We start from the raw sequence: 19228 nt of genomic DNA on the forward strand, positions 1-19228 counted from the left end.
GTGTGTGGTGTGTGTGGCCATCAGTTATGTGTGTGGTGTGTGTGTGGCCATCAGTTATGTGTGTGTGGTGTGTGTGTGGCCATCAGTTGTATGTGTGTGGTGTGTGTGGCCATCAGTTGTGTGTGTGTGGTGTGTGTGGCCATCAGTTATGTGTGTGTGGTGTGTGTGGCCATCAGTTATGTGTGTGTGGTGTGTGTGGCCATCAGTTATGTGTGTGTGGTGTGTGTGGCCATCAGTTGTGTGTGTGTGGTGTGTGTGTGTGTGGCCATCAGTTATGTGTGTGTGGTGTGTGTGTGTGTGGCCATCAGTTATGTGTGTGTGGTGTGTGTGTGTGGCCATCAGTTATATGTGTGTGGTGTGTGTGGCCATCAGTTGTATGTGTGTGGTGTGTGTGGCCATCAGTTGTGTGTGTGTGGTGTGTGTGGCCATCAGTTATGTGTGTGTGGTGTGTGTGTGTGTGGCCATCAGTTGTGTGTGTTGCCATCAGTGGTATGTGTGTGGTGTGTGTGGCCATCAGTTGTGTGTGTGGTGTGTGTGGCCATCAGTTGTGTGTGTGTGGTGTGTGTGTGGCCATCAGTTATGTGTATGGTGTGTGTTGCCATCAGTGGTGTGTGTGTGGTGTGTGTGGCCATCAGTTGTGTGTGTGGTGTGTGTGGCCATCAGTTGTGTGTGTGTGGTGTGTGTGTGGCCATCAGTTGTGTGTGTGTGTGGTGTGTGTGTGGCCATCAGTTATGTGTGTGGTGTGTGTGTGGCCATCAGTTGTGTGTGTGTGGTGTGTGTGTGGCCATCAGTTATGTGTGTGTGGTGTGTGTGTGGCCATCAGTTATGTGTGTGTGGTGTGTGTGTTGTGACCTACTTAGGTCTAGTCATGTTCCATTCTTAGTTTGACATTGTATAATACCTTATATGGATTGATGGTGCAACTACCGGGGTTTTTCCACTGTCTTATTAAGGGTGTCTAGGACCCAGAAATTTTCCATCAAGATCTGATTGATTAATTCTGATCAGATGACCATCCCAACCAATGGCTACATGAGTTGAGGATAACCTCCCCTGTTGCATAAGTCTTTAACTGGATCGCACACACGCAACACGAGGCAGTCTACCTTGATCAAACGGTCTATTAAGACCAGGCCGTCCATTTTGTCCGGCAATAGATTCTGACCATTTGAACGTGAGAGAACTTAAGTCCTGAGTGTGCTATGCTTTCTTAAGTTGGTTTAGTCTTCTAGTATAATATTACTTGTCGCCAAGTGATTATTGAGGCTATAGCAGTGTTGTGTGACCTGTGGCTATTTTTATACAGTGTTAAAATCTGTGATAGTATTTTTTCTTACGCTTTGTAAGTTGGGTTTTGTTATTTTCTGTATTAAATATTTTATCTCGTTTAACCTAGTGTTCTGCCACAACTGTGTTCGCTTATTAAAGGTTGTATGCAGATTGAATGAGTTGTTAACTTCAATAGTATCACTAGTTTTCCCTAGACATCGAGATCGAGCCCTAGTGTGTTGTTGAGTTAGTGTTCATTCATTTAGGCTTTAAGTCATTTGCATATGACCCCGAAAAAAGAATCCGGGGACGTTCACCATCTATCTGGCTGGTAGATAGGTAAACGTTACAGTGTGGCCATCAGTTGTGTGTGTGTGGTGTGTGTATGACCATCAGTTATGTGTGTGTGGTGTGTGTGTGGCCATCAGTTATGTGTGTGTGGTGTGTGTGTGGCCATCAGTTGTGTGTGTGTGGTGTGTGTATGACCATCAGTTATGTGTATGTGGTGTGTGTGTGGCCATCAGTTGTGTGGTGTGTGGCCATTAGTTGTGTATTTGTGGTGTGTGTGGCCATCAGTTATGTGTGTGTGGTGTGTGTGGCCATCAGTTATGTGTGTGGTGTGTGTGGCCATCAGTTATGTGTGTGTGGTGTGTGTGGCCATCAGTTATGTGTGTGGTGTGTGTGGCCATCAGTTATGTGTGTGTGGTGTGTGTGGCCATCAGTTATGTGTGTGTGGTGTGTGTGTGGCCATCAGTTATGTGTGTGGTGTGTGTGGCCATCAGTTATGTGTGTGTGGTGTGTGTGTGGCCATCAGTTATGTGTGTGGTGTGTGTGGCCATCAGTTATGTGTGTGTGGAGTGTGTGTGGCCATCAGTTATGTGTGTGTGGTGTGTGTGTGGCCATCAGTTATGTGTGTGGTGTGTGTGGCCATCAGTTATGTGTGTGTGGTGTGTGTGGCCATCAGTTGTGTGTGTGTGGTGTGTGTGTGGCCATCAGTTATGTGTGTGGTGTGTGTGGCCATCAGTTATGTGTGTGTGGTGTGTGTGTGGCCATCAGTTATGTGTGTGGTGTGTGTGGCCATCAGTTATGTGTGTGTGGAGTGTGTGTGGCCATCAGTTATGTGTGTGTGGTGTGTGTGTGGCCATCAGTTATGTGTGTGGTGTGTGTGGCCATCAGTTATGTGTGTGTGGTGTGTGTGGCCATCAGTTGTGTGTGTGTGGAGTGTGTGTGGCCATCAGTTATGTGTGTGTGGAGTGTGTGTGGCCATCAGTTATGTGTGTGTGGTGTGTGTGTGTGTGGCCATCAGTTGTGTGTGTGGTGTGTGTTGCCATCAGTGGTGTTTGTGTGGTGTGTGTGGCCATCAGTTGTGTGTGTGGTGTGTGTTGCCATCAGTGGTGTTTGTGTGGTGTGTGTGGCCATCAGTTGTGTGGTGTGTGTGGCCATCAGTTATGTGTGTGGTGTGTGTGGCCATCAGTTATGTGTGTGGTGTGTGTGGCCATCAGTTATGTGTGTGTGGTGTGTGTGGCCATCAGTTGTGTGTGTGTGGAGTGTGTGTGGCCATCAGTTATGTGTGTGGTGTGTGTGGCCATCAGTTATGTGTGTGTGGTGTGTGTGGCCATCAGTTATGTGTGTGGTGTGTGTGGCCATCAGTTATGTGTGTGTGGTGTGTGTGGCCATCAGTTATGTGTGTGGTGTGTGTGGCCATCAGTTATGTGTGTGTGGTGTGTGTGGCCATCAGTTATGTGTGTGTGGTGTGTGTGTGGCCATCAGTTATGTGTATGTGGTGTGTGTGACCATCAGTTATGTGTGTGTGGTGTGTGTGGCCATCAGTTATGTGTGTGGTATGTGTATGACCATCAGTTATGTGTGTGTGGTGTGTGTGGCCATCAGTTATGTGTGTGTGGTGTGTGTGACCATCAGTTATGTGTGTGTGTGGCCATCAGTTATGTGTGTGTGGTGTGTGTGGCCATCAGTTATGTGTGTGTGGTGTGTGTGGCCATCAGTTATGTGTGTGGTGTGTGTATGACCATCAGTTATGTGTGTGTGGTGTGTGTGTGGCCATCAGTTATGTGTGTGTGTGGCCATCAGTTATGTGTGTGTGGTGTGTGTGGCCATCAGTTGTGTGGTGTGTGTGGCCATCAGTTATGTGTGTGGTGTGTGTGGCCATCAGTTGTGTGGTGTGTGTGGCCATGAGTTATGTGTGTGTGGTGTGTGTGTATGGCCATCAGTTGTGTGGTGTGTGTGGCCATCAGTTGTGTGTGGTGTGTGTTAGGCCATCAAATATGTAAGTGTGGTGTGTGTGGCCATCAGTTATGTGTGTGTGGTGTGTGGCCTTCAGTTATGTGTGTGGTGTGTGTGGCCATCAGTTATGTGTGTGTGTGGCCATCAGTTATGTGTGTGGTGTGTGTGGCCATCAGTTGTGTGTGTGTGGTGTGTGTGTGTGGCCATCAGTTATGTGTGTGTGGTGTGTGTGTGGCCATCAGTTATGTGTGTGGTGTGTGTGGCCATCAGTTATGTGTGTGGTGTGTGTGGCCATCAGTTATGTGTGTGTGGTGTGTGTGGCCATTAGTTGTGTGTGTGTGGCCATCAGTTATGTGTGTGTGGTGTGTGTGGCCATCAGTTATGTGTGTGTGTGGCCATCAGTTATGTGTGTGGTGTGTGTGGCCATCAGTTGTGTGTGTGTGGTGTGTGTGTGTGGCCATCAGTTATGTGTGTGTGGTGTGTGTGGCCATCAGTTATGTGTGTGTGGTGTGTGGCCTTCAGTTATGTGTGTGGTGTGTGTTGCCATCAGTTATGTTTGTGGTGTGTGTGGCCATCAGTTATGGGTGTGGTGTGTGTGGCCATCAGTTATGTGTGTGTGGTGTGTGTGTGGCCATCAGTTATGTGTGTGGTGTGTGTGGCCATCAGTTATGTGTGTGGTGTGTGTGGCCATCAGTTATGTGTGTGGTGTGTGTGGCCATCAGTTATGTGTGTGTGGTGTGTGTGTGGCCATCAGTTATGTGTGTGGTGTGTGTGGCCATCATTTATGTGTGTGGTGTGTGTGGCCATCAGTTATGTGTGTGTGGTGTGTGTGTGGCCATCAGTTATGTGTGTGGTATGTGTATGACCATCAGTTATGTGTGTGTGGTGTGTGTGGCCATCAGTTATGTGTGTGTGGTGTGTGTGACCATCAGTTATGTGTGTGTGTGGCCATCAGTTATGTGTGTGTGGTGTGTGTGGCCATCAGTTATGTGTGTGTGGTGTGTGTGGCCATCAGTTATGTGTGTGGTGTGTGTATGACCATCAGTTATGTGTGTGTGGTGTGTGTGTGGCCATCAGTTATGTGTGTGTGTGGCCATCAGTTATGTGTGTGTGGTGTGTGTGGCCGTCAGTTGTGTGGTGTGTGTGGCCATCAGTTATGTGTGTGGTGTGTGTGGCCATCAGTTGTGTGGTGTGTGTGGCCATCAGTTATGTGTGTGTGGTGTGTGTGTATGGCCATCAGTTGTGTGGTGTGTGTGGCCATCAGTTATGTGTGTGGTGTGTGTGTGGCCATCAAATATGTGTGTGTGGTGTGTGTGGCCATCAGTTATGTGTGTGTGGTGTGTGGCCTTCAGTTATGTGTGTGGTATGTGTGGCCATCAGTTATGTGTGTGTGTGGCCATCAGTTATGTGTGTGGTGTGTGTGGCCATCAGTTGTGTGTGTGTGGTGTGTGTGTGTGGCCATCAGTTATGTGTGTGTGGTGTGTGTGTGGCCATCAGTTATGTGTGTGGTGTGTGTGGCCATCAGTTATGTGTGTGGTGTGTGTGGCCATCAGTTATGTGTGTGTGGTGTGTGTGTGGCCATCAGTTATGTGTGTGTGTGGCCATCAGTTATGTGTGTGTGGTGTGTGGCCTTCAGTTATGTGTGTGGTGTGTGTGGCCATCAGTTATGTGTGTGGTGTGTGTGTGGCCATCAGTTATGTGTGTGTGGTGTGTGTGTGGCCATCAGTTATGTGTGTGGTGTGTGTGGCCATCAGTTATGGGTGTGGTGTGTGTGGCCATCAGTTATGTGTGTGTGGTGTGTGTGTGGCCATCAGTTATGTGTGTGGTGTGTGTGGCCATCAGTTATGTGTGTGGTGTGTGTGGCCATCAGTTATGTGTGTGGTGTGTGTGGCCATCAGTTATGTGTGTGTGGTGTGTGTGTGGCCATCAGTTATGTGTGTGGTGTGTGTGGCCATCAGTTGTGTGTGTGTGGTGTGTGTGTGTGGCCATCAGTTATGTGTGTGTGGTGTGTGTGTGGCCATCAGTTATGTGTGTGGTGTGTGTGGCCATCAGTTATGTGTGTGGTGTGTGTGGCCATCAGTTATGTGTGTGTGGTGTGTGTGTGGCCATCAGTTATGTGTGTGGTGTGTGTGGCCATCAGTTATGTGTGTGGTGTGTGTGGCCATCAGTTATGTGTGTGTAGTGTGTGTGTGGCCATCAGTTATGTGTATGTGGTGTGTGTGACCATCAGTTATGTGTGTGTGGTGTGTGTGGCCATCAGTTATGTCTGTGGTGTGTGTATGGCCATCAGTTATGTGTGTGTGGTGTGTGTGTATGACCATCAGTTATGTGTGTGTGGTGTGTGTGGCCATCAGTTATGTGTGTGTGGTGTGTGTGACCATCAGTTATGTGTGTGTGGTGTGTGTGGCCATCAGTTATGTGTATGTGGTGTGTGTGGCCATCAGTTATGTGTATGTGGTGTGTGTGACCATCAGTTATGTGTGTGGTGTGTGTGGCCATCAGTTGTGTGTGTGGTGTGTGTGTATGACCATCAGTTATGTGTGTGTGGTGTGTGTGGCCATCAGTTATGTGTGTGTGGTGTGTGTGACCATCAGTTATGTGTGTGTGTGGCCATCAGTTATGTGTGTGTGGTGTGTGTGGCCATCAGTTATGTGTGTGTGGTGTGTGTGGCCATCAGTTATGTGTGTGGTGTGTGTATGACCATCAGTTATGTGTGTGTGGTGTGTGTGTGGCCATCAGTTATGTGTGTGTGTGGCCATCAGTTATGTGTGTTGTGTGTGTGGCCTTCAGTTATGTGTGTGTGTGGCCATCAGTTATGTGTGTGGTGTGTGTGGCCATCAGTTGTGTGTGTGTGGTGTGTGTGTGTGGCCATCAGTTATGTGTGTGTGGTGTGTGTGGCCATCAGTTATGTGTGTGTGGTGTGTGGCCTTCAGTTATGTGTGTGGTGTGTGTGGCCATCAGTTATGTGTGTGGTGTGTGTGGCCATCAGTTATGGGTGTGGTGTGTGTGGCCATCAGTTATGTGTGTGTGGTGTGTGTGTGGCCATCAGTTATGTGTGTGGTGTGTGTGGCCATCAGTTATGTGTGTGGTGTGTGTGGCCATCAGTTATGTGTGTGGTGTGTGTGGCCATCAGTTATGTGTGTGTGGTGTGTGTGTGGCCATCAGTTACGTGTGTGGTGTGTGTGGCCATCAGTTATGTGTGTGTGGTGTGTGTGTGTGTGGCCATCAGTTGTGTGTGTGGTGTGTGTGGCCATCAGTTATGTGTGTGTGGTGTGTGTGGCCATCAGTTATGTGTGTATGGTGTGTGGAGTGTGTGTGGCCATCAGTTATGAGTGGCCCTCTGTGCTAACATGTTCTCCCCCACATTTGCCAGCTTCTACTTCACCTGGCCCGCGGCATCTTTGAGGAGCAGACCAACCTAGAGAGGCTGGTCCAGAAGATCATGACAGACGCCCAGGAGCTGCTCACGTGCCAGAAGTGTTTGGTCTACCTGCTGGAGGGCCCCTATCAAAAGGTGGGTCTGGTCAGTGGGAGGTGGGTCTGGTCAGTGGGAGGTGGGTCAGGTCAGTGGGAGGTGGGTCTGGTCAGTGTGAGGTGGGTCTGGTCAGTGGGAGGTGGGTCTGGTAAATGGGAGGAGGGTCTGGTCAGTGAGAGGTGGGTCTGATCAGTGGGAGGTGGGTCTGGTCAGTGGGAGGTGGGTCTGGTCAATGGGAGGTGGGTCTGGTAAGTGGGAGGTGGGTCAGTGAGAGGTGGGTCTGGTCAAGGGGGGTGGGTCTGGTCAATGGGAGGTGGGTCTGGTCAGTGGGAGGTGGGTCAGGTCAGTGGGAGGTGGGTCTGGTAAATGGGAGGAGGGTCTGGTCAGTGAGAGGTGGGTCTGATCAGTGGGAGGTGGGTCTGGTCAGTGGGAGGTGGGTCTGGTCAATGGGAGGTGGGTCTGGTAAGTGGGAGGTGGGTCTGGTCTGTGGGAGGTGGGTCAGTGAGAGGTGGGTCTGGTCAATGGGGGGTGGGTCTGGTCAATGGGAGGTGGGTCTGGTCAGTGGGAGGTGGGTCAGGTCAGTGGGAGGTGGGTCTGGTCAATAGGAGGTGGGTGTGGTCAGTGGGAGGTGGGTCTGGTCAGTGGGAGGTGCGTCTGGTCAGTGGGAGGTGGGTCAGGTCAGTGGGGGGTGGGTCAGGTCAGTGGGAGGTGGGTCTGGTCAGCGGAAGGTGGGTCTGGTCAGTGGGAGGTGGGTCTGGTCAGTGGGAGGTGGGTCTGGTCTGTGGGAGGTGGGTCAGTGAGAGGTGGGTCTGGTCAATGGGAGGTGGGTCAATGGGAGGTGGGTCAGGTCAATGGGAGGTGGGTCTGGTCAGTGGGAGGTGGGTCTGGTCAGTGGGAGGTGGGTCAGTGGGAGGGGGGGTCTGGTCAATAGGAGGTGTGTCTGGTCAGTGGGAGGTGGGTCTGGTCAGTGGGAGATGGGTCAGGTCAGGTCAATGGGAGGTGCGTCTGGTCAAATGGGAGGTGGGTGTGGTCAGTGGGAGGTGGGTCTGTTCAGTGGGAGGTGGGTCTGGTCAGTGGGAGGTGGGTCAGGTCAGTGGGAGGTGGGTCAGGTCAGTGGGAGGTGGGTCTGGTCAGCGGAAGGTGGGTCTGGTCAGTGGGAGGTGGGTCTGGTCAGTGGGAGGTGGGTCTGGTCTGTGGGAGGTGGGTCAGTGAGAGGTGGGTCTGGTCAATGGGAGGTGGGTCAATGGGAGGTGGGTCAGGTCAATGGGAGGTGGGTCTGGTCAGTGGGAGGTGGGTCTGGTCAGTGGGAGGTGGGTCAGTGGGAGGTGGGTCTGGTCAATAGGAGGTGTGTCTGGTCAGTGGGAGGTGGGTCTGGTCAGTGGGAGATGGGTCAGGTCAGGTCAATGGGAGGTGCGTCTGGTCAATGGGAGGTGGGTCTGGTCAATGGGAGATGGGTCTGGTCAGTGGGAGGTGGGTCTGGTCAGTGGGAGGTGGGTCAGGTCAGTGGGAGGTGGGTCAGGTCAGTGGGAGGTGGGTCAGTGGGAGGTGGGTCTGGTCAGTGGGAAGTGGGTCAGGTCAGTGGGAGGTGGGTCAGTGGGAGGTGGGTCTGGTCAGCTGGACGTGGGTCAGGTCAGTGGGAGGTGGGTCAGGTCAGTGGGACGTGGGTCAGTGTGAGATTGGTCAGGTCAATGGGAGACGGGTCTGGTAAATGGGAGGTGGGTCTGGTCAGTGGGAGGTGGCTCTGGTCAATGGGAGGTGGGTCTGGTCAATGGAAGGTGGGTCTGGTCAGTGGGAGGTGGGTCTGGTCAATGGGAGGTGGGTCTGGTCAGTGGGAGGTGGGTCTGGTCAGTTAGAGGTGGGTCTGGTCAGTGGGAGGTGGGTCTGGTCAGTTGGAGGTGGGTCAGTGGGAGTTGGGTCTGGTCAATGGGAGGTGGGTCAATTGGAGGTGGGTCAGGTCAATGGGAGGTGGGTCAGGTCAGTGGGAGGTGGGTCTGGTCAGTGGGAGGTGGGTCTGGTCAGTCGGAGTCGGGTCTGGTCAGTGGGAGGTGGGTCTGGTCAGTGGGAGGTGGGTCAGGTCAGTGAGAGGTGGGTCAGGTCAGTGGCAGGTGGGTCTGTTCAGTGGGTCTGGTCAGTGGGAGGTGGGTCAGTGAGAGGTGGGTCAGTGGGAGGTGTGTCTGGTCAATGGGAGGTGGGTCAATGGGAGGTGGGTCTGGTCAATGGGAGGTGGGTCAGGTCAGTGGGAGGTGGGTCAGGTCAGTGGGAGGTGGGTCTGGTCAATGGGAGGTGGGTCTGGTCAATAGGAGGTGGGTCTGGTCAATGGGAGGTGGGTCTGGTCAATGGGAGGTGGGTCTGGTCTGTGGGAGGTGGGTCAGTGAGAGGTGGGTCTGGTCAATGGGGGGTGGGTCTGGTCAATGGGAGGTGGGTCTGGTCAGTGGGAGGTGGGTCAGGTCAGTGGGAGGTGGGTTTGGTCAATAGGAGGTGGGTGTGGTCAGTGGGAGGTGGGTCTGGTCAGTGGGAGGTGGGTCAGGTCAATGGGAGGTGCGTCTGGTCAATGGGAGGTGCGTCTGGTCAATGGGAGGTGGGTCTGGTCAATGGGAGGTGGGAGGTGGGTCTGGTCAGTGGGAGGTGGGTCTGGTCAGTGGGAGGTGGGTCTGGTCAATGGGAGGTGGGTCTAGTCAGTGGGAGGTGGGTCTGGTCAGTGGGAGGTGGGTCTGGTCAATGGGAGGTGGGTCAGTGGGAGTTGGGTCTGGTCAGTGGGAGGTGGGTCTGGTCAGTGGGAGGTGGGTCTGGTCAATGGGAGGTGGGTCTGGTCAGTGGGAGGTGGGTCTGGTAAGTGGGAGGTTGGTCTGATCAGTGGAAGGTGGGTCTGGTCAGTGGGAGGTGGGTCTGGTCAGCGGGAGTTGGGTCAGGTCAGTGGGAGGTGGATCGTCAGTGGGAGGTGGGTCTGGTCAATGGGAGGTGGGTCTGGTCAATGGGAGGTGGGTCTGGTCAGTGGGAGGTGGGTCAGGTCAGTGGGAGGTGGGTCTGGTCAATGGGAGGTGGGTCTGGTCAGTGGGAGGTGGGTCAGTTGGAGGTGGGTCTGTGGGAGTTGGGTCTGGTCAATGGGAGGTGGGTCAATGGGAGGTTGGCCTGGTCAATGGGAGGTGGGTCAGTGGAAGGTGGGTCAGGTCAGTGGGAGTCGGGTCAGTGGGAGGTGGGTCTGGTCAATGGGAGGTGGGTCTAGTCAATGGGAGGTGGGTCTGGTCAGTGGGAGGTGTGTCTGGTCAATGGTAGGTGTGTCTGGTCAATGGGAGGTGCGTCTGGTCAGTGGGAGGTGGGTCTGGTCAATGGGAGGTGGGTCTGGTCAATGGGAGGTGGGTCTGGTCAGTCGGAGATGGGTCTGGTCAATGGGAGGTGGGTCTGGTCAGTGGGTTGTGGGACTGGTCAATGGGAGGTGGGTCTGGTCAATGGGAGGTGCGTCTGGTCAATGGGAGGTGGGTCTGGTCGGTGGGAGGTGGGTCTGGTCAGTGGGAGGTGGGTCTGGTCAGTGGGAGGTGGGTCTGGTCAGTGGGAGGTGGGTCTGGTCAGTGGGAGGTTGGTCTGGTCTGTGGGAGGTGGGTCAGTGAGAGGTGGGTCTGGTCAATGGGAGGTGGGTCAATGGGAGGTGGGTCAGGTCAATGGGAGGTGGGTCTGGTCAGTGGGAGGTGGGTCTGGTCAGTGGGAGGTGGGTCAGTGGGAGGTGGGTCTGGTCAATGGGAGGTGGGTCAATGGGAGGTGGGTCAGGTCAATGGGAGGTGGGTCTGGTCAGTGGGAGGTGGGAGGTGGGTCTGGTCAGTGGGAGGTGGGTCAGGTAAGTGGGAGGTGGGTCAGGTCAATGGGAGGTGCGTCTGGTCAATGGGAGGTGGGTCTGGTCAATGGGAGGTGGGAGGTGGCTCTGGTCAGTGGGAGGTGGGTCTGGTCAGTGGGAGGTGGGTCTGGTCAATGGGAGGTGGGTCTAGTCAGTGGGAGGTGGGTCTGGTCAGTGGGAGGTGGGTCTGGTCAATGGGAGGTGGGTCAGTGGGAGTTGGGTCTGGTCAGTGGGAGGTGGGTCTGGTCAGTGGGAGGTGGGTCTGGTCAATGGGAGGTGGGTCTGGTCAGTGGGAGGTGGGTCTGGTAAGTGGGAGGTTGGTCTGATCAGTGGAAGGTGGGTCTGGTCAGTGGGAGGTGGGTCTGGTCAGCGGGAGTTGGGTCAGGTCAGTGGGAGGTGGATCGTCAGTGGGAGGTGGGTCTGGTCAATGGGAGGTGGGTCTGGTCAATGGGAGGTGGGTCTGGTCAGTGGGAGGTGGGTCAGGTCAGTGGGAGGTGGGTCTGGTCAATGGGAGGTGGGTCTGGTCAGTGGGAGGTGGGTCAGTTGGAGGTGGGTCTGTGGGATGTGGGTCTGGTCAATGGGAGGTGGGTCAATGGGAGGTTGGTCTGGTCAATGGGAGGTGGGTCAGGTCAGTGGGAGGTGGGTCAGGTCAGTGGGAGGTGGGTCAGTGGGAGGTGGGTCTGGTCAATGGGAGGTGGGTCTAGTCAATGGGAGGTGGGTCTGGTCAGTGGGAGGTGGGTCTGGTCAATGGTAGGTGTGTCTGGTCAATGGGAGGTGCGTCTGGTCAGTGGGAGGTGGGTCTGGTCAATGGGAGGTGGGTCAGTGGGAGGTGGGTCTGGTCAGTCGGAGATGGGTCTGGTCAATGGGAGGTGGGTCTGGTCAGTGGGTTGTGGGTCTGGTCAATGGGAGGTGGGTCTGGTCAATGGGAGGTGCGTCTGGTCAATGGGAGGTGGGTCTGGTCGGTGGGAGGTGGGAGGTGGGTCTGGTCAGTGGGAGGTGGGTCTGGTCAGTGGGAGGTGGGTCTGGTCAGTGGGAGGTGGGTCTGGTCAGTGGGAGGTTGGTCTGGTCTGTGGGAGGTGGGTCAGTGAGAGGTGGGTCTGGTCAATGGGAGGTGGGTCAATGGGAGGTGGGTCAGGTCAATGGGAGGTGGGTCTGGTCAGTGGGAGGTGGGTCTGGTCAGTGGGAGGTGGGTCAGTGGGAGGTGGGTCTGGTCAATGGGAGGTGGGTCAATGGGAGGTGGGTCAGGTCAATGGGAGGTGGGTCTGGTCAGTGGGAGGTGGGTCTGGTCAGTGGGAGGTGGGTCAGTGGGAGGTGGGTCTGGTCAGTGGGAGATGGGTCAGGTCAATGGGAGGTGGGTCAATGGAAGGTGGGTCAGGTCAATGGGAGGTGGGTCTGGTCAGTGGGAGGTGGGTCTGGTCAGTGGGAGGTGGGTCAGTGGGAGGTGGGTCTGGTCAATAGGAGGTGTGTCTGGTCAGTGGGAGGTGGGTCAGGTCAATGGGAGGTGGGTGTGGTCAGTGGGAGGTGGGTCTGGTCAGTGGGAGGTGGGTCTGGTCAGTGGGAGGTGGGTCAGGTCAGTGGGAGCTGGGTCAGGTCAGTGGGAGGTGGGTCTGGTCAGCGGAAGGTGGGTCTGGTCAGTGGGAGGTGGGTCTGGTCAGTGGGAGGTGGGTCTGGTCTGTGGGAGGTGGGTCAGTGAGAGGTGGGTCTGGTCAGTGGGAGGTGGGTCAGTGGGAGGTGGGTCTGGTCAATACGAGGTGTGTCTGGTCAGTGGGAGGTGGGTCTGGTCAGTGGGAGACGGGTCAGGTCAGGTCAATGGGAGGTGCGTCTGGTCAATGGGAGGTGGGTGTGGTCAGTGGGAGGTGGGTCTGGTCAGTGGAAGGTGGGTCTGGTCAGTGGGAGGTGGGTCAGGTCAGTGGGAGCTGGGTCAGGTCAGTGGGAGGTGGATCTGGTCAGCGGAAGGTGGGTCTGGTCAGTGGGAGGTGGGTCTGGTCAGTGGGAGGTGGGTCTGGTCTGTGGGAGGTGGGTCAGTGAGAGGTGGGTCTGGTCAATGGGAGGTGGGTCAATGGGAGGTGGGTCAGGTCAATGGGAGGTGGGTCTGGTCAGTGGGAGGTGGGTCTGGTCAGTGGGAGGTGGGTCAGTGGGAGGTGGGTCTGGTCAGTGGGAGATGGGTCAGGTCAGGTCAATGGGAGGTGCGTCTGGTCAATGGGAGGTGGGTCTGGTCAATGGGAGGTGGGTCTGGTCAGTGGGAGGTGGGTCTGGTCAGTGGGAGGTGGGTCAGGTCAGTGGGAGGTGGGTCAGGTCAATGGGAGGTGGGTCTGGTCAATGGAAGGTGGGTCTGGTCAGTGGGAGGTGGGTCTGGTCAGCGGGAGGTGGGTCTGGTCAGTGGGAGGTGGGTCTGGTCAGTGGGAGGTGGGTCTGGTCAGTGGGAGGTGGGTCTGGTCAGTGGGAGGTGGGTCTGGTCAGTGGGAGGTGGGTCTGGTCAGTGGGAGGTGGGTCTGGTCAGTGGGAGGTGGGTCTGGTCAGTGGGAGGGGGGTCAGGTCAGTGGGAGGTGGGTCAGGTCAGTGGGAGGTGGGTCTGGTCTATGGGTGGTGGGTCAGGTCAGTGGGAGGTGGGTCTGGTCAGTGGGAGGTGGGTCTGGTCAGTTGGAGGTGGGTCAGTGGGAGGTGGGTCAGTGGGAGGTGGGTCTGGTCAATGGGAGGTGGTTCAATGGGAGGTGGGTCAGGTCAATGGGAGGTGGGTCAGGTCAGTGGGAGGTGGGTCAGGTCAGTGGGAGGTGGGTCTGGTCAGTGTAAGGTAAGTCTGGTCAATGGGAGGTGGGTCTGGTCAGTGGGAGGTCGGTCTGGTCAGTGGGAGGTGGGTCAGGTCAGTGAGAGGTGGGTCAGGTCAGTGGGAGGTGGGTCTGTTCAGTGGGTCTGGTCAGTGGGAGGTGGGACAGTGGGAGGTGGGTCAGTGGGAGGTTGGTCTGGTCAATGGGAGGTGGGTCAATTGGAGGTGGGTCTGTTCAATGGGAGGTGGGTCAGGTCAGTGGGAGGTGGGTCAGGTCAGTGGGAGGTGGGTCTGGTCAATGGGAGGTGGGTCTTGTCAATGGGAGGTGAGTTTGGTCAGTGGGAGGTGGGTCAGTGGGAGGTGGGTCCGGTCAATAGGAGGTGGGTCAGGTAAGTGGGAGGTGGGTCAGGTCAATGGGAGGTGAGTCTGGTCAGTGGGAGGTGTGTCAGGTCAGTGGGAGGTGGGTCTGGTCAATGGGAGGTGGGTCTGGTCAGTGGGAGGTGGGTCAGTTGGAGGTGGGTCTGTGGGAGGTGGGTCTGGTCAATGGGAGGTGGGTCAATGGGAGGTTGGTCTGGTCAATGGGAGGTGGGTCAGGTCAGTGGGAGGTGGGTTAGGTCAGTGGGAGGTGGGTCAGTGGGAGGCGGGTCTGGTCAATGGGAGGTGGGTCTAGTCAATGGGAGGTGGGTCTGGTCAGTGGGAGGTGGGTCTGGTCAATGGTAGGTGTGTCTGGTCAATGGGAGGTGCGTCTGGTCAGTGGGAGGTGGGTCTGGTCAATGGGAGGTGGGTCTGGTCAATGGGAGGTGGGTCTGGTCAGTCGGAGATGGGTCTGGTCAATGGGAGGTGGGTCTGGTCAGTGGGTTGTGGGTCTGGTCAATGGGAGGTGGGTCTGGTCAATGGGAGGTGCGTCTGGTCAATGGGAGGTGGGTCTGGTCGGTGGGAGGTGGGAGGTGGGTCTGGTCAGTGGGAGGTGGGTCTGGTCAGTGGGAGGTGGGTCTGGTCAGTGGGAGGTGGGTCTGGTCAGTGGGGGGTGGGTCTGGTCAATGGGAGGTGGGAGGTGGGTCTGGTCAGTGAGAGGTTGGTCTGGTCAGTAGGAGGTGGGTCTAGTCAATGGGAGGCGGGTCGGGTCAATGGGAGGTGCGTCTGGTCAATGAGAGGTGGGTCAATGGGAGGTGGGTCTGGTCAATGGGAGGTGGGTCATGTCAGTGGGAGGTGGGTCAGGTCAGTGGGAGGTGGGTCTGGTCAATGGGAGGTGGGTCTTGTCAATAGGAGGTGGGTCTGGTCAATGGGAGGTGGGTCTGGTCAATGGGAGGTGAGTTTGGTCAGTGGGAGGTGGGTCAGTGGGAGGTGGGTCCGGTCAATAGGAGGTGGGTCAGGTCAGTGGGAGGTGGGTCAGGTCAATGGGAGGTGCGTCTGGTCAATGGGAGGTGGGTCTGGTCAATGGGAGTTGGGAGGTGGGTCTGGTCAGTGGGAGGTGGGTCAGGTCAGTGGGAGGTGGGTCTGGTCAATGGGAGATGGGTCTAGTCAGTGGGAGGTGGGTCTGGTCAGTGGGAGGTGGGTCTGGTCAATGGGAGGTGGGTCTGGTCAGTGGGAGGTGGGTCTGGTAAGTGGGAGGTTGGTCTGATCAGTGGAAGGTGGGTCTGGTCAGTGGGAGGTGGGTCTGGTCAGCGGGAGTTGGGTCAGGTCAGTGGGAGGTGGATCGTCAGTGGGAGGTGGGTCTGGTCAATGGGAGGTCGGTCTGGTCAATGGGAGGTGGGTCTGGTCAGTTGGAGGTGGGTCAGGTCAGTGGGAGGTGGGTCTGGTCAATGGGAGGTGGGTCTGGTCAGTGGGAGGTGGGTCAGTTGGAGGTGGGTCTGTGGGAGGTGGGTCTGGTCAATGGGAGGTGGGTCAGGTCAGTGGGAGGTGGGTCAGGTCAGTGGGAGTTGGGTCAGTGGGAGGTGGGTCTGGTCAATGGGAGGTGGGTCTAGTCAATGGGAGGTGGGTCTGGTCAGTGGGAGGTGGGTCTGGTCAATGGTAGGTGTGTCTGGTCAATGGGAGGTGCGTCTGGTCAGTGGGAGGTGGGTCTGGTCAATGGGAGGTGGGTCTGGTCAATGGGAGGTGGGTCTGGTCAATGGGAGGTGCGTGTGGTCAATGGGAGGTGGGTCTGGTCGGTGGGAGGTGGGTCTGGTCAGTGGGAGGTGGGTCTGGTCAGTGGGAGGTGGGTCTGGTCAGTGGGAGGTGGGTCTGGTCAGTGGGGGGTGGGTCTGGTCAATGGGAGGTGGGAGGTGGGTCTGGTCAGTGAGAGGTTGGTCTGGTCAGTGGGAGATGGGTCTAGTCAATGGGAGGCGGGTCGGGTCAATGGGAGGTGCGTCTGGTCAATGGGAGGTGGGTCAGGTCAGTCGGAGGTGGGTCAGGTCAGTGGGAGGTGGGTCTGGTCAGTGGGAGCTGGGTCTGGTCAGTGGGAGGTGGGTCTGGTCAGTGGGGGGTGGGTCTGGTCAATGGGAGGTGGGAGGTGGGTCTGGTCAGTGAGAGGTTGGTCTGGTCAGTGGGAGGTGGGTCTAGTCAATGGGAGGTGGGTCGGGTCAATGGGAGGTGGGTCTGGTCAATGGGAGGTGGGTCAGGTCAGTGGGAGGTGGGTCAGGTCAGTGGGAGGTGGGTCTGGTCAATGGGAGGTGGGTCTGGTCAATGGGAGGTGGGTCGGGTCAATGGGAGGTGGGTCGGGTCAATGGGAGGTGGGTCTGGTCTACTGGGGGGTTGGACCAAGCCATAGTTCTAGCTGCTGTTAATGTTTTCTTGTTGTAGGACCAAGCCATGTATCTAGCTGCTGTTAATGTTTTCTTGTTGTAGGACCAAGCCATGGTTCTAGCTGCTGTTAATGTTTTCTTGTTGTAGAACCAAGCCATGGTTCTAGCTGCTGTTAATGTTTTCTTGTTGTAGAACCAAGCCATGGTTCTAGCTGCTGTTAATGTTTTGTTGTTGTAGGACCAAGCCATGGAGATGTTGCAGACTGAGAGCAAACGTCCGGCCAGACCCAAGGATATGCAGGTAAGTGGCTGGTGACCACATGCAGCTGGTGACCACATGCAGCTGGTGACCACATGTAGCTGGTGACCACATGCAGCTGGTGACCACATGTAGCTGGTGACCACATGCAGGTCCCATCCCACTTTATAGCTGCTGTCATTATTTAAGCGGCCTTTAGATTTGCTGCCCTTAGATTTCCTGTCGTTATATTTGCTGCCCCTCGATTTGCTGCCCTTAAATTTGCTTTCTTTAAATTTGCTGCCCTTAGATTTGTTCCCCCTAGATTTGCTGCCCCTAGATTTGCTGCCCTTAGATTTGCTGCCCTAAGTGTGTTGTATCTGGCGCAGGACGTGAACTTCTCTCGAGCCTACGAGCTGTATGCCGGACAGTTCCTGTCCCCACCGGTCAACGAGCTGCAGGAGTCGTCGTCTGCACAGATAGCCAGGTGTGCTGTCATTGATGGACAGGTAAACTTTTCTTTAGGTGTGCTGTCATTGATGGACAGGTAAACTTTTCTTTACTGTCATTGATGGACAGGTAAACTTTTCTTTACTGTCATTGATGGACAGGTAAACTTTTCTTTACTGTCATTGATGGACAGGTAAACTTTTCTTTAGGTGTGCTGTCATTGATGGACAGGTAAACTTTTCTTTACTGTCATTGATGGACAGGTAAAGTTTTCTTTACTGTCATTAATGGACAGGTAAACTTTTCTTTACTGTCATTGATGGACAGGTAAACTTTTCTTTACTGTCATTGATGGACAGGTAAACTTTTCTTTAGATGTGCTGTCATTGATGGACAGGTAAACTTTTCTTTACTGTCATTGATGGACAGGTAAACTTTTCTTTACTGTCATTGATGGACAGGTAAACTTTTCTTAAGGTGTGCTGTCATTGATGGACAGGTAAACTTTTCTTTAGGTGTGCTGTCATTGATGGACAGGTAAACTTTTCTTTACTGTCATTGATGGACAGGTAAACTTTTCTTTACTGTCATTGATGGACAGGTAAACTTTTCTTTAGGTGTGCTGTCATTGATGGACAGGTAAACTTTTCTTTACTGTCATTGATGGACAGGTAAACTTTTCTTTAAGTGTGCTGTCATTGATGGACAGGTAAACTTTTCTTTACTGTCATTGATGGACAGGTAAACTTTTCTTTAGGTGTGCTGTCATTGATGGACAGGTAAACTTTTCTTTACTGTCATTGATGGACAGGTAAAGTTTTCTTTACTGTCATTAATGGACAGGTAAACTTTTCTTTACTGTCATTGATGGACAGGTAAACTTTTCTTTACTGTCATTGATGGACAGGTAAACTTTTCTTTAGATGTGCTGTCATTGATGGACAGGTAAACTTTTCTTTACTGTCATTGATGGACAGGTAAACTTTTCTTTACTGTCATTGATGGACAGGTAAACTTTTCTTAAGGTGTGCTGTCATTGATGGACAGGTAAACTTTTCTTTAGGTGTGCTGTCATTGATGGACAGGTAAACTTTTCTTTACTGTCATTGATGGACAGGTAAACTTTTCTTTACTGTCATTGATGGACAGGTAAACTTTTCTTTAGGTGTGCTGTCATTGATGGACAGGTAAACTTTTCTTTACTGTCATTGATGGACAGGTAAACTTTTCTTTAAGTGTGCTGTCATTGATGGACAGGTAAACTTTTCTTTACTGTCATTGATGGACAGGTAAACTTTTCTTTAGGTGTGCTGTCATTGATGGACAGGTAAACTTTTCTTTAGGTGTGCTGTCATTGATGGACAGGTAAACTTTTCTTTACTGTCATTGATGGACAGGTAAACTTTTCTTTACTGTCATTGATGGACAAGTAAAGTTTTCTTTACTGTCATTGATGGACAGGTAAAGTTTTCTTTACTGTCATTGATGGACAAGTAAAGTTTTCTTTACTGTCATTAATGGACAGGTAAACTTTTCTTTACTGTCATTGATGGACAGGTAAACTTTTCTTTACTGTCATTGATGGACAGGTAAACTTTTCTTTACTGTCATTGATGGACAGGTAAACTTTTCTTTAAGTGTGCTGTCATTGATGGACGGGTAAACTTTTCTTTACTGTCATTGATGGACAGGTAAACTTTTCTTTAGGTGTGCTGTCATTGATGGACAGGTAAACTTTTCTTTAGGTGTGCTGTCATTGATGGACAGGTAAACTTTTCTTTACTGTCATTGATGGACAGGTAAACTTTTCTTTACTGTCATTGATGGACAGGTAAAGTTTTCTTTACTGTCATTGATGGACAGGTAAAGTTTTCTTTACTGTCATTAATGGACAGGTAAACTTTTCTTTACTGTCATTGATGGACAGGTAAACTTTTCTTTACTGTCATTGATGGACAGGTAAACTTTTCTTTAAGTGTGCTGTCATTGATGGACAGGTAAACTTTTCTTTACTGTCATTGATGGACAGGTAAACTTTTCTTTAGGTGTGCTGTCATTGATGGACAGGTAAACTTTTCTTTAAGTGTGCTGTCATTGATGGACAGGTAAACTTTTCTTTACTGTCATTGATGGACAGGTAAACTTTTCTTTACTGTCATTGATGGACAGGTAAAGTTTTCTTTACTGTCATTGATGGACAAGTAAAGTTTTCTTTACACTGTCATTGATGGACAAGTAAAGTTTT

The 19228-nt window shown here is 53.6% G+C and overlaps 1 protein-coding gene across 1 annotated transcript in view; it reads left to right on the top strand.

The window, feature by feature from the left end:
• Positions 1-19228, top strand: part of LOC131956582 (cGMP-specific 3',5'-cyclic phosphodiesterase-like) — a 52677-nt gene that overhangs the window by 8264 nt on the left and 25185 nt on the right. The window contains 3 exon segments of the mRNA XM_059321111.1: positions 6884-7024; positions 16534-16596; positions 16923-17042. Coding sequence (XP_059177094.1) covers positions 6884-7024; positions 16534-16596; positions 16923-17042 — 324 coding nt within the window.

The sequence above is a fragment of the Physella acuta genome, unplaced genomic scaffold (genome assembly GCF_028476545.2).
Source record: "Physella acuta isolate Inbredline_101_S28 unplaced genomic scaffold, ASM2847654v3 ptg000079l, whole genome shotgun sequence".
In the NCBI taxonomy this organism is placed as follows: Eukaryota; Metazoa; Mollusca; class Gastropoda; family Physidae; genus Physella; species Physella acuta.